Below are 14,881 nucleotides of genomic sequence, written 5' to 3'. Positions count from 1 at the left end.
CAGGAAGCAGCGCCAATGCAGTCATCGATGTAGCGAAGGAATAGTGGGGGACAGATACCAGAATAGGTACGGAACATAGATTGTTCCACAAAGCCAACAAAAAGGCACGCATAGCTAGGACCCATACGGGTACCCATAGCTACACCTTTAGTTTGGAGGAAGTGGGAGGAGGCAAAGGAGGAATTATTAAGAGTAAGGACTAATTCCACTAGACAGAGCAGAGTGGTGGTCGAGGGGAACTGATTAGGTCTGGAATCCAAAAAGAAGCAGAGAGCTTTGAGACCTTCCTGATGGGGGATGGAAGTATATAGGGACTGGATATCCATGGTGAAAATAAAGCGGTGGGGGCCAGGGAACTTAAAATCATCGAAAAGTTTAAGGGCGTGAGAAGTGTCACGAACATAGCTAGGAAGGGATTGAACAAGGGGGATAAACTTTCCGTTTATTATTTCTGCCAAAGTGCATAACCATACACTTTCCAACACTGTACTTCATTTGCCACTTCTCTGCCCATTCTTCCAATCTATCCAAGTCTCTCTGCAGACTCTCCGTTTCCTCAGCACTACCGGCCTCTCCACCTATCTTTGTATCATCAGCAAACTTAGCCACAAAGCAATCTATTCCATAATCCAAATTGATGATGTACAATGTAAAAAGAAGCAGCCCCACACAGACCCCTGTGTAATACCACTGGTAACTGGCAGCCAACCAGAATAGGATCCCTTTATTCCCACTCTCTGTTTCCTGCCAATGAGCCAACGCTCTATCCACGTATGTAACTTTCCCGTAATTCCATGGGCTCTTATCTAGTTAAGTCGCCTCATGTGTGGCACCATGTCAAAGTCCTTCTGAAAATCCAAATATACAACATCCACTGCATCTCCCTTGTCTAGCCTACTAGTAATTTCCTCAAAAAATTGTAATAGGTTTGTCAGGCAGGATTTTCCTTTAAGGAATCCATGCTAAGTTCTGCCTATCTTGTCATATGCCTCCAGGTACTCTGTAACCTCATCCTTGACAATGGACTCCAACAACTTCCCAACCACCGATGTCAAGCTAACAGGTCTGTAATTTCTTTTTTGCTTCCTTGCCCCCTTCTTAAATAGCAGAGTGACATTTGCAATCTTCCAGTCCTCCGGAACCATGCCAGAATCTATCAACTTTTGAAAGATCATCGCTAATGCCTCCACAATCTCCACAGCTTCTTCCTTCAGAACACGCGGGTGCATTCCATCTGATCTGGGAGACTTATCTACCCTTAGACTATTCAGCTTCCTGAGTACTTTCTCTGTCGTAATTATGAATACGCACACTTCTCTTCCCTGCCACCGTTGTATTCAAAACTATTCAGCCCCCACAACTATTTTCACATTTTACTGTCATTTTCTAAATTTAAAATATATTGAAGAAGGATTTTTTTGAGATAATCTACAAAACATTGTGCATCATATCATATCAAAAGAAAAAAATCCAAAACCAGTCAACAATTTACTAGAAGTAAAAAACCAGGATTGTGAGGCTGTAAAAGTATTCATCCCCTTTGGTATTACCCAATTTGTTGAAGTAGGAAATTGGAGGATTACCTGTTTTCAATTAAGTCATTCTTATGAATAACTACCTCCCCTCTCTGTAAGGTCCAACAATATGGTAAATTTTCAAGAGGCCAAACTAAGATGACGACAAAAGAACATTCAAGGCAAGATAACAGAGAAGCACAAATCTGACAAGAGGTACAAGGTCATCTCAAATGCACTGAACATACCTCAGAACTCAATACAATCCATTACGAAAAAGCGGGAAAAAATACCACACCTTGTAGGTCAGGCTGCCCCTCTAAACTTAGTCATTGGAGAAGAATGGCATTTGTAAGACTACTGTGACACCAACAGTCACTCTGAGTGAGCTGCCAAAGTCAGTGGATGCAAATGGAGATGAAGTTCATGGCTGCACAATCTCCAAGACCTTAACCAAAAAGGTTATTTATGGTAGAATGGGAAGGAAGAAGCCCTGGCTATATTAGAAAAAAACATTTCTTGCCTGTAAAGATTTTGCAAAGTGTAACTTGGAAGATACTGTAAAGGTGTGGATGAAAGCCTTGGGGTCAGATGAGACGAAAGTGGAATTTTTTGCCCTCAACACTAAGTGGTAAGTGCAATGTAAAGCTAATATTGTGCATCAGCCATGTAAACATAGAAGCATGGAAAACCTAGAGCACAATACAGGCCCTTCGGCCCACAAAGCTGTGCTGAACATGTCCCTACCTTAAAAATTACTAGGGTTACCCATAGCCCTCTATTTTTCTAAGCTCCATGTACCTATCCAAAAGTCTCTTAAAAGACCCTATCGTATCCGCCTCCACCACTGTTGCCGGCAGCCCATTCCATGCACTCACCACTCTGAGTAAAAAAAACTTACCCCTGATATCTTTTCTGTACCTACTCCCAAGTACCTTAAACCTGTGCCCTCTTGTGGCAGCCATTTCAGCCCTGGGAAAAAGCCTCTGACTATCCACATGATCAATGCCTCTCATCATCTTATACACCTGTATCAGGTCACCGCTCATCCTCCGTTGCTCCAAGGTGAAAAGGCTGAGTTCACTCAACCTGTTTTCATAAGTCATGCTCCCCAATCCAGGCAACATCCTTGTAAGTCTCCTCTGCAGCCTTTCTATGGTTTCCACATCCTTCTTGTAGTGAGGCGACCAGAACTGAGCACAGTACCCCAAGTGGGGTCTGACTAGAGTCCTATATAGCTGCAACATTACCTCTCGGCTCCTAAATTCAATCACACGAATGATGAAGGCCAATACACCATAGGCCTTCTTAATGACAGTCAACCTGCGCAGCTGCTTTGAGCATCCTCTGGACTCGGACCCCAAGATCCCTCTGATCCTCCACACTGCCAAGTCTTACCAATAATACTATATTCTGCCATCATATTTGACCAACCAAAATGAATCACTTCACACTTAACTGGGTTGAACTCCATCTGCCACTTCCCAGCCCAGTTTTGCATCCTATCAATGGCCGCTGCAACTTTTGACAGCCCTCTACACTATCCACAACACCCCCAACCTTTGTGTCATCAACAAACTTACTAACCCATCTCTCCACTTCCTCATCCAGGTCATTTATAAAAATCACGAAGAGTAAGGGTCCCAGAACAGATCCCTGAGGCACACCACTGGTCACTGACCTCCATGCAGAATGTGACCCAACTACAATCACTCTTTGCCTTCTGTGGGCAAGCCATTTCTGGATCCACAAAGCAATGTCCCCTTGGATCCCATGCCTCCTTACTTTCTCAATAAGCCTTGCATGGGGTACCTTATCAAATGCCTTGCTGAAATCCATATATACTACATCATGCTCTACCTGCAATGTGTTTTGTCACATCCACAAAAAATTCAATCAGGCTCGTAGGGCACGACCTGTCTTTGACAAAGCCATGCTGACTATTCCTAATCATATTATACTTCTCCAAATGTTCATAAATCCTCTCAGGATCTTCTCCATCAACTTACCAACCACTGGAGTAAGACTCACTGGTCTATAATTTCCTGGGCTATCTCTACTCCCTTTCTTGAATAAGGGAACAACACCCTCAACCCTCCAATCCTCCGGAACGTCTCCCTTCCCCATTGATGATGCAAAGATCATCTCCAGAGGCTCAGCAATCTCCTCCCTCGCCTCCCACAGAAGCCGGGGGTACATCTCATCTGGTCCTGGCGACTTATTCAACTTGATGCTTTCCAAAAGCTCCAGCACATCCTTTTTCTTAATATCTACATGCTCAAGCTTTTTAGTCTGCTGCGAATCATCACTACAATCACTAAGATCCTTTTCCATTGTGAATACTGAAGTGAAGTATTCATTAAGTACCTCTGCTATTTCCTCCAGTTCCATATACACTTTCCCACTGTCACACTTGATAGGTCCTATTCTTTCACATCTTATCCTCTTGCTCTTCACATACTTGTAGAATGCCTTGGGATTTACCTTAATCCTGCCTGCCAAGGCCTTCTCATGGCCCCTTCTGGCTCTCCTAATTTCCTTCTTGAGCTCCTTCCTATTAGCCTTATAATCTTCTAGATCTCTAAAATTACCTAGCTCGCTGAACCTTTTGTAAGCTTTTCTTTTCTTCTTGACTAGATTTACTACAGCCTTTGTACACCACGGTTCGTGTATCCTACCATAACTTCCCTGTCTCATTGGAATGTACCTGTGCAGAACTCCACACAAATATCCCCTGAACATTTGCCACATGTAACACCAACCCTACTGTATGAGGGAAGTAGCATCATGCTATGGGGATGCAAGGATCAGAAATTTGATCAGGATTGATCTGAAAATGAATGCTGCTAAATACAGAGAGATCCTGGATAAAAACCTGCCAGCCTCTGCCAAAAAGTTTAAACAGGGGAGGAAGTTCATCTTTTCGCAGGACATTGACCCAAAACACTGTGTCCAAGCAACCAAGGCATGTGTTCAAATGAAGAAAATTGATGTCCTTGAGTGGCCCAGTCAGAGTCCTGACCTTAACCTGATCATGCATTTCTGACAAGACCTCAAGATTGCTGTCCAATGCCAGTCCCCAACTAACCTGGCACTGCTTGATGAATGGGAAAATCTTGCTCCATCATGTTGTGCAAAGCTAATAGAGACTTACCCAAAAAGACTGCAGGCTGAACTGACTGGTTACAAGTGAAGAAATCAAAGATCCAGTTGCACAAAGAGGTATTGAGGCCTAGGTCTTGGAGCTTATTGATTAGTTTTGAGACGATGATAATATTGAATGCAGAACTGTAGTCAATGAAGTATGCATCTTCACTGTCCAGATGTTCCAGAATTGAGTAGAGAGCTAATAAAATGGTATTTGATGTTGACCTGTTGTGACGGTAGGCAAATTGGAGCAGATCAAAGTCACTTCTCAGGCAGGACTAGATATGCTTTGTCATGTGACCTGGATGGTGCAGAGAGTTCAGTAGTCTTGCAGCCTGGGGCAAGAAGCTGTTTCCCATCCTAACAGTTATTGGCCTAATGCTACCATAACTCCTATTTCATGTTAAGGCAGTCAAAGAGATCCTTGATAATGCTAAGGTCCTGCGTACACAACCTTCCTGATAAATATCTGTGTTGTGTTCTAGAGAGACCCCAGTGATCCTCTCAGCAGTCCTCACAATTCTTTGTAGGTATTTGCAGTCAGATACCTTGTAATTCCTGTACCAGAGTGTGATGCAGTTGGTCAGGATATTCACGATGATGCTCCTGTAAAAACTGCGTAAAGTGGGAGGGGAGGGGGGGGGCTCACTCCCTTCACTCTCCTCAGCAAGTGGAAACACTGCGGTGCTTTCATGTCAAAGAGGTGGTGTTGAGGGACAAGGTGAGATCATCCACTATGTGCACTTGCAGAAACTTGGTGCTACTAACTCTAGCTTCTTGGAGGATCCATGTATGTGCGGTGAAGTGTGATCAGCCTAAAGTCCTGAAGTCCACAGTCATTTCTTTGGTCTAATCTAGGTTGAGACACACATTGTTGTGCTCGCACAAATTCTACCAGTCACTCTACCGCCTCTCTGTATGCCATCTCAATGTCATTGTTGATGAGGTCACCCACTGTTGTGTCATCGGCGAACTTGATGATTTGGTTTGAACGGGATCTTGCAGGGCAGATATATCAGCTGTGTGAACAGCAGCAGGCTGAGCACACAGCCCTGGGGAGTGCCATAGCTCAGGGGTGATGGAGTGGGAGGTGTTTCAGCCAACATGGACAGACTGTGGCCTTTCTGTCAAGAAGTCCAAAATAGAGTCACAAGCAGTTGGGGTGAGACCCAATGAAGACAGTTTACCCACCAGAATGCTGGAGAAACTCAGCAGGCCAGGTACATCTGTGAAAAAGAGTACAGTTGATATTTTGGGCCGAGACCCTCTCCAATCCTGCTGAAGGGACTTGGCCCGAAATGTCAACTGTACTCTTTTCCATAGGTGCTGCCTGGCCTGCTGAGATCCTCTAGCATTTTATGTGTGTTGCTTGAATTTCCACTATCTGCAGATTTTCTCTAGTTTACCCACCAGCTTCTTGGAGATTATTGTATTAAACACCAAGTTGAAGTCGATAACCAGTATTCTGGCATATGAGGCAATGCTTAGGGATTGGGCCACTGCCTTTAGGTTGGAGGACAGGATGACTCTACGCTCAGCAAGAGCACACTCTCTCATCCCATCAGGAAGTCGAAGTGTGAGGATGCACAGAAAATCCACAGACACCTTTGTGACACCAAGTATCTGCGGCACATGTGGAAAGGTATACAAACCATAACCGATTACATGTCCATCACATCATTGACAGCAACACCTCTCTTCCCGATGGGCTGAATGTTTTCTATGCAGTATGACCAATTGAATGATATGACATTGAAGAAAGGCCCCTTTCTTCCTGAGGAACAGACACCCTGTCCAGCCACAACCAATGTGAGGAAGACTCTAGCCAGGGTAAAACCATGCAAAGCTGCAGTGTCAGTCAATGTACCCGGTCAGCTGCTGAGGGGCTGTGTAACCCCACAAACAGAGGTCTTAATGGACTTCCTTAACATCCACTGTCCCTCCAGGATTCAAGGCAGCCACTATCATTCCACTGCCCAAGAGAACAACGGTAACTGGCCTAAATGATTACTGCCCAGGGGCACTGGCTTCAACAATCAAAGACTCCAGCCAGCCTGAGTTGGTGGAAGAAGCTGTCCCGGAGCCTGTTGGTCCTGGCTTTTATGCTGCAGTACCATTTCCTGGATGATAGCTGCTGGAATAGATTGTGGTTAGGGTGACTTGGGTCTCCAATGATCCTTCAGGCCCTTTGTAAATGTCCTGAACCATGGGATGTTCACATCTACAGATGTGCTGGGCTGTCCGCACCACTCTCTGCAGAATCCTGCGATTAACAGAGGTACAGTTCCCATACCAGGCAGTGATGCAACCAGTCAGGATGCTCTCAATTGTTCCACTGTAGAAAGTTCTTAGGAGTTGGGGGCCCATACCAAACTTCCTCAACCGTCTGAGGTGAAAGAGGCGCTGTTGTGCCTTTTTCACCACACAGCCGGTGTGTACAGACCATGTGAGGTCTTCGGTGATGTGGATGCTGAGGAACTTAAAAGCTGTTTACCTTTTCAACCCCAGATCCATTGATGTCAATAGGGATTAGCCCATCGCCATTCCTCCTGTAATCTACAACCAGCTCCTTTGTTTTTGCAACATTGAGGGAGAAGTTGTTTTCTTCACACCACTGTGTCAGAGAGATGACTTCTTCCCTGTAGGCCACCTCATTATTGTTTGAGGTTAGGCCAATCAATGTAATTAGCTGTGGGTGGTGACACAGCCATGAGTATATACGGAGTAAAGGAAGGGACTTAGTACACAGCCCTGAGGGGCACCTGTGTTGAGAATCAGAGGGGTGGAGGTGAGGGAGCCCACTCGTACCACCTGCTGGTGATCTGTCAGGAACTCCAGGATCCAGCTGCACAAGGCAGGGTCAAGGCCGAGGTCTCTGAGCTTTCTGTCCAGCCTGGATGGAATTATGGCATTAAATGCTGAACTGTAGTCCAAGAACAGCATTCTCACATAAGCACCTTTCTCCTCCAGATGTGTAAGGACGGTAGGTAGAGCAGTGGCTATTGCATTATCTGTCGATCGGTTGTGTCGGTAGGTGAATTGTCGGGGACCAGTTTGGGTGGTAGCAAGCAGCAAGTGTAATCCTTGACCAGCCTCTCAAAGCATTTGCTTATTATTGAGGTGAATGTGACAGGCCCGCCAGTCATTCAGGCATGTTACCTTGGTCTTACCACTCATCCCACAATCTCTTTCACCCACTATCATCAGGAAGAATGTACAGAAGCACCAGGACTAGAAATGCCAGACTGGGTAGCAGCTTCTTCCCTCAGGCTGTGGGACTAATGAATACCCTGTCCGCACCGAGGTCTCATCACCAGGATAGCGAGCTGTTTGCTGTCCTATTTACCTGTGCTGCTCTTTACTACATGGATTTTGTATTATATTTTGTTAACTTATTTATAGTGTAATGATATATCTGTGTGGGTGCATTGTTTCGTTTGGTTGTATATATGTAAAGTCAGATGACAATAAACCTGAACTTGAATTTCCGGGTGGGACAGGACAGAGTGGTGTGCAGAAGCAATGGCATCATCAGTGGAATCATTTGAGTGAAAAGCAAACTGGAAAGGGTCCAACGTAGCAGGAAGATGGGATTTAATGTGATCCATGACCAGCAGCTCAAAGCACTTCATTATTGTTGAGGTCAGTGCCACTGTACAGTAGTCACTGAGGCAGGTTAATTTCACCTTCTTGGGCATCAGGATGATGGTGGACATCTGGAAGCTTGAGGGGATAGTGGACTGCCCTAAAGAGATGCTGACGAAATCTGTTAGAATCTCCGTTAATTGGCTGCACAGTCCCTCAGCACCTGACCAGGTCCGTTACCAGGCCCCACAGCTTTACGTTAGGGTATTCCTCACATCAGCTGTGGCCAGATAGAGTGCCTGCTCCTCGGGGCAGGAAGGGGGACCTTCCTCACCAGCACATTCTCTGTGCATAAAACCATGCGTAGAAGATATTTAGTCAATCAGGAAGAGAAGTGTCACTGTTATTTATGCACAGGATGAAACTTGTCGTCCGTTATAACCTGAATGCCTTGCCACATGTGCCGCAAGTCTCTGGTGCCACAGAAATGGCCGTTTATTCTCTGTAAGTAATCCTACTGTGCCTTCCTGATGGCATGGGAAAATGCAGCTCTTGCTGACCTGAAAGCAGTCTTAAACCCCCAACGATGCAATCTCTCAGCCACTTGGTTTCGGTAATAGCGTTCAAGCCCTGCCACTGCTGTCGAGCATCTTTCAGTGATTCAGGTTTGGTTAGGAATTGCTACTTCTCGCGTAAGATAGCTTTCCGGAGGGATGCAGCATGTTAAAATGCTTTTAACTGCACATCTATACAAGGTCCCAAGTGATTAGTTGTCCTGCTGCCATCTCAGCCTTCTGATCTCTAATCTCTTCTAAATACCAGGTTGCCACAATTCTATTTGGTGGGGATAAAGATACGTTAAGCTTACACTGTAAAATAACCAAAAATCAAATATAATCAAATCATACTTAACACTTTGGAATATAAAATTGATGTTTTTCTTGGCAAATAGGAATTTAGTATAGTTATTTTAAAGTTCACGTTTTTTTTTTATTTTAAAAGATAACAAAATGTACCTTTCCGAACAATCTTTTCCAAAATATTGAAGTAATTCTTCTGTGCAACTCCACTCAAAGAGGTTAGCTGTGAGTTTGCCACAAGCTGCAGAAGCTGTTAAATTAAAAAAAAATCAATGAATTGTGCTTCCCTGCAGGTTAATCAAAGTGTGCACATATAAAATTACATAGCGAAATCCTTCCACTTCAAGGTTCATGTCTTAGCATAATGAATTATGCAATAAATGTACACCAATACTCAATACAGGAGACAATGTGCTTTGCGGCAATGATAGTAAATAGTGCTTTATATGTTGAACTGCAAGTGAAAAAGGGAGTTATTACATCTCAAATGCCACTTAGGGCAATTCATAAGCACTTCATACCTTTAGACTTGTACTGGAGATCAGCTGCTCTGAAAGGATTATATGGTAGTGTCTGCATGTCGCAAAAATCACTTGTAGAATCTAGCACCATTTTAGTCAATGAACCAGAACTACTCCTTTTTCTTTCCCTTAGTAAAATTATCAGATGTAGTCCCACATTCAAAAGAATTTTGCGCAAGAACACTTCATTAAATTTAAACAGATTAAACACATTTAAAGACAATTATACCCAACATATGAACAGGAGAGGAGGTTCCAGAACACCAAAGAGGCTATGCCATGAAACTATTTTGCAAGCAATATGTTTTAGTGTTCAACACTAAAATGAATCCATACCTTGCATTTGGGAATCTAGAGGATAATGAAAATAAAGCTGCATAAATATTACATATCTGTTGATGGACAATGATTGATGATTCTCCTGAATATTCAGATAGATGTTTTTCTGAATTTAATATCTCAGTAATATTGTAAGTATATTGTTCAATGTTGTTTAGATAATTCATTATGGGTTATATGCCAAAGTACATGAATGGCATATGTCATTTATGTCACCAGGTTATATGTATGTGCCCTGCTAAAAGTAAGATAAGACTAGACATACTATCCCTGAATCTGTGTTTTTCTCTCAATTAGTTTTGTGTTTTGGAATTAAAATTATAGAACAGTGGTGACCAGCAAGTTTTAAAATGAACCCAAGACAACTCCCTATTTGTTGAACTGCAGCGAGATATTCCAGTCTAAAAAAAGGAAGTGTGCTTTCTTTTTAAGAGGAGAAAATGGTCGTGTTAACATAAAGGCAGAAAATGAATGAAATTCATGGGTTCATAAACAACGAGTACCAGGTAATAATGATAATACATTTTAATAAAGCAGAAATGGCTGACTACATCAGAAAGTCAGACGCATTTCATTGCACAACACATATCTGGATTTTGTATACTGAGCAAATTGAGCAATATTTTGAAGCAAATGAAATAGCCAATAGTAAGTGCCACTGTTGCGGAGTGCATTGGGTGGAAAGGCATACAGTGGAACTAGCTGAAATGAGCTTTTCTGATATTGTGAACGTAATGCAGGAAAATTTAGAACCAAAACCATTGTTGATTGCAGAATGCTTTAGGTGTAAGTGGAATCAAGAGGAAGAGGAGTCCATCTCAGCATACGTAGCTGAATTGAAGAGACTGTTCAAGCACTGACAGTTTAGTGAAGGATCTAATGGTACACTGAGAGATTATTTAGTTTGTGGAATCTTACAAAAAAAGCATTCAAAATGGCTCCTAACAGAAGGACAAGTCACATTTAAAAGAGCAGTTAAAATGACTGCATCAATGGAAACAGCAGATAGAGACACAGTTGACTTGGAGTCATGAATGAAACTGAGCACGAACAAAATTGGAACATCCAAACAGAAACCTGCCTGGCTGAGCAAATTGTATCACCATTGTGGCAGGGGCTCGTGTACACCAGAACCATGCAGGCTTAAAGGCCAAACTTGCAGAAAATGCAACAAAGTAGGCCACATCAAAGAACATGATGGGCACAGAAAACTAAATGGAAGAGATAAAGCAGTTCCAAAAAATCTGATAATGACTGGGGTGACTAAGGACTGAGTAGCCTTAAGATTTTCATGTGAAAACTAACATGAATAAAGCAATATAGTTTATACTAGAAGTGAACAGCAAATTAAATTTGAATTGGACACTACCTCAGCAGTTTCAGTCATTCCACAACATGAGTTTGAATGGCATTGCAAAGATATTGAACTAAAGCCTGCAGATATCCAACTAAGAACTTGTACTGGAGAAAAGATAACTCCTGTTTTAATGACATTTGTAAGTAACAGTGAAATACAACAACCAACATGCCACATTGGACTTATATGTGGTAAAACCCTACCGTATAGCATTAACAAACTAGGATATTAATTCCCCTCCAGTTCAGGTGCAAACTGTCCCTTCTGTACAGACCCCACCTTCCCTGGAAGACAGCCCAATGATCCAGAAATCTTATGCACTCCCTCCTACACCAACCCCTTAGCCACAAATTAAACTGTATAATCTTCCTAGTTCTAGCCTCACTAGCATGTGGCATGTGGCATGGGTAGCAATCCTGAGATCACAACTCTGGAGGTCCTGCCCTTTAACTTAGCATCTAACTCCCTGAACCCCCATGCACAGCCTCGTCACTAGTCCTACCCATGTCATTGGAACCATAACTTCTGGCTGTTCACCCTTCCACTTAAGAATGCTGAGGATTCGATCCAAGATACCCTGGACTCTGGCACCCAGGAGGCAACATACTATCTGGGATTTGCGTTCTTGTCTGCAGAACCTCCTGCCTATTCCCCTAACATATCCCCTATCATCACAGCATGCCTCTTCTTTACCCCTTCCCTTCTGAGTCATGGAGGCAGACTCCATGCCAGAGACCCGACCACTGTGACTTTCCTCTGATAGGTCAACTGCCCCACTCCCCCGACAGAGTCTAAAGTAATATGCCGACCACTGTTCTAAAGTAATATACCTGTTTTTGAGGGAAATGGCCACTGGGATACTCTGCACTCGCTAATTAACCCTTTTCTACCTCCTGTTATCCAGTTTCCTGTGTCCTGCACCTTGGGTGTAAACTCCCTCTCTAAAAGTCCTATCTATCTCACCTTCGGACTCCCGGATGAACCAGAGTTCATCCAGTTCCAGCTCCAACTCCTTAACATGGTTTGCTAGAAGCTGCAGCCGGATGCACTTCTTGCAGTTGTAGTGGTCACGGATACTGCCTTCCCACATCTCGCAAGAGGAGCATTGCACTATCCTGCATCAACAGGACAAACTAGTCCTAACTGGCTTGCCAATGTCTCAGTAAATGCCAATATCATCCAATACCAATACACAAGATTAAAGAAATATGTAATACCTTGGTTCAATTTAGGATTTCAAGTGGAGCATACACTGAACGGAGATTCTATCAGACTAAGATAAATATAAATTTACTGTCTTAAAGTACTAACACATTTTGAGGCTGCCTTTTTTGTGGGGGGGGGGAGTTATCACATGAGATTTAAGTAGACAAAGTTAACATGGTCTATTTTACAAAATGTTGGCCATTGAGCTTAATATCCCACAGCATTTCCTCACTATTTTCAGAAAATTATTTTAGAAATTTGTAAAATGTATTTTAATGGCTTTGATGCCCATTAGCACTCAAGCACAAAGTGAGCTGAAGGATAGAATTCTCAAATGCATTTCCCAGAAAGTATTTTAAAAATATTCAGCTGCTTATGTGGTACATTAGCTCAATTGAAATATACTTCACAAATACACTAACAGTGGCAAAAAAGAACTACAACGTAAAATGTGAAGTGGGATATTGAGCAGACAGAATAAGTGGAGCTTTTATTTCTATAAATGAATACATCCATCAGAAGTGCTCAGAAGAAAGTAGAAACAATCTAAGGTCATTTTCCTTTGTATATCAATTAAAAAAAAACACCAGGGAAAACCCAATGACTGTTGGAGAATTTGAAACCAATTAACAATGGAGTCGTGAGCAGAGAAACCTGCTCCTTGTTCTGGAACCTCCTCACCTGTTCATATGCTGTGCATATTTAGCTTAGAATGTGTTAAATGGCTGACCATTTATACCAGAAGACCATAAGACAAAGGAGCATAAGTCGGCCATTCGGCCCATCTAGTCCGCTCCGCCATTTTATCATCAGCTGATCCATTCTCCCATTTAGTCCCACTCCCCCGCCTTCTCACCATAACCTTTGATGCCCTGGCTACTCAGATACCTATCAATCTCTGCCTTAAATACACCCAATGACTTGGCCTCCACAGCTGCCCGTGGCAACAAATTCCATAGATTCACCACCCTCTGGCTAAAAAAATTTCTTCGCATTTCTGTTCTGAATGGGTGCCCTTCAATCCTTAAGGCATGCCCTCTCGTACTAGACTCCACCATCATGGGAAACAACTTTGCCACATCCACTCTGCCCATGCCTTTCAACATTCAAAATGTTTCCATGAGGTTTCCCCTCATTCTTCTAAACTCCAAGGAATACAGTCCAAGAGTGGACAAATGTTCCTCATATGTTAACCCTCTCATTCCCAGAATCATTCTAGTGAATCTTCTCTGTACCATCTCCAACGTCAGCACATCCTTTCTTAAATAAGGAGACCAAAACTGCCCACAGTACTCCAAGTGAGGTGTCACCAACACCTTTTAGAGCCTCAACATCACATCCCTGCTCCTATACTCTATTCCTCTGGAAATGAATGCCAACATCGCATTCGCCTTCTTCACCACCGACTCAACCTGGAGGTTAACCTTAAGGGTATCCTGTACGAGGACTCCCAAGTCCCGTTGCATCTCAGAACTTTGAATTCTTTCCCCATTTAAATAATAGTCTGCCCATTTATTTCTTCTGCCAAAGTGCATAACCATACACTTTCCAACATTGTATTTAATTTGCCACTTCTTTGCCCATTCTTCCAATCTATCCAAGTCTCTCTGCAGACTCTCCGTTTCCTCAGCACTACAGGCCCCTCCACCTATCTTCGTATCATCAGCAAACTTAGCCACAAGGCCATCTATTCCATAATCCAAAACGTTGATGTACAATGTAAAAAGAAGCGGCCCCACATAGATCCCTGTGGAACACCACTGGTAACCGGCAGCCAACCAGAATGGGATCCCTTTATTTCCACTCTCTGTTTCCTGCCAATCAGCCAACGCTCTATCCATGTATGTAACTTTCCCATAAATCCATGGGCTCCTATCTTGTTAAGCAGCCTCATGGGTGGCACCTTGTCAAAGGCCTTCTGAAAATCCAAATATACAACATCCACTGCATCCAACCCTATTTATCAGCACTTGTCTGTAGTGTTCTATGTTCCAATGTTTGAATAGGTACTTGTTAAATATTGGAAGTCTCTGTCCCTACCATGCCCCCCCCCCCACACCAATGAGAGCATTACAAATTGTGACGAGAATACACATAAAATTAAGATGTTTGCTGGCCTGGGTTAGCATCAGTGACATTAGCAAGTGGTCTGCCACCTGCCCTCAGGGGAAGGAGAGATAAGGAACAATGGAGCAGCGTCTGGAGATGTGTAATGAAGGGACGGGGGAGAGAGAGCTGTCTGGAGCGGCTCCCCCCTTTGAACCTTGAACTGTTTGAAGTGATGGACAGGCGATACCCCAGCAGGGGGATAAAAAGGGACCGGTTCGCTAAGGCAGGACACACGCCACCCGA

The 14,881-nt window shown here is 43.4% G+C and overlaps 1 protein-coding gene across 2 annotated transcripts in view; it reads right to left on the bottom strand.

The window, feature by feature from the left end:
- The window catches only part of fbxo25 (F-box protein 25), a 76,119-nt gene that overhangs the window by 24,633 nt on the left and 36,605 nt on the right, over nucleotides 1–14,881 (bottom strand). For both annotated transcript variants that reach the window (XM_063038639.1, XM_063038641.1), the window contains exon 5: nucleotides 9,263–9,356. In XM_063038639.1, coding sequence (XP_062894709.1) covers nucleotides 9,263–9,356 — 94 coding nt within the window. The remainder of the gene's footprint in view (nucleotides 1–9,262; nucleotides 9,357–14,881) is intronic.

The sequence above is a fragment of the Mobula hypostoma genome, chromosome 2 (assembly GCF_963921235.1).
Source record: "Mobula hypostoma chromosome 2, sMobHyp1.1, whole genome shotgun sequence".
In the NCBI taxonomy this organism is placed as follows: Eukaryota; Metazoa; Chordata; class Chondrichthyes; order Myliobatiformes; family Myliobatidae; genus Mobula; species Mobula hypostoma.
The sequence above is the reverse complement of the archived record's forward strand: the minus strand, read 5'-3'. Positions and strand labels throughout refer to the sequence as shown.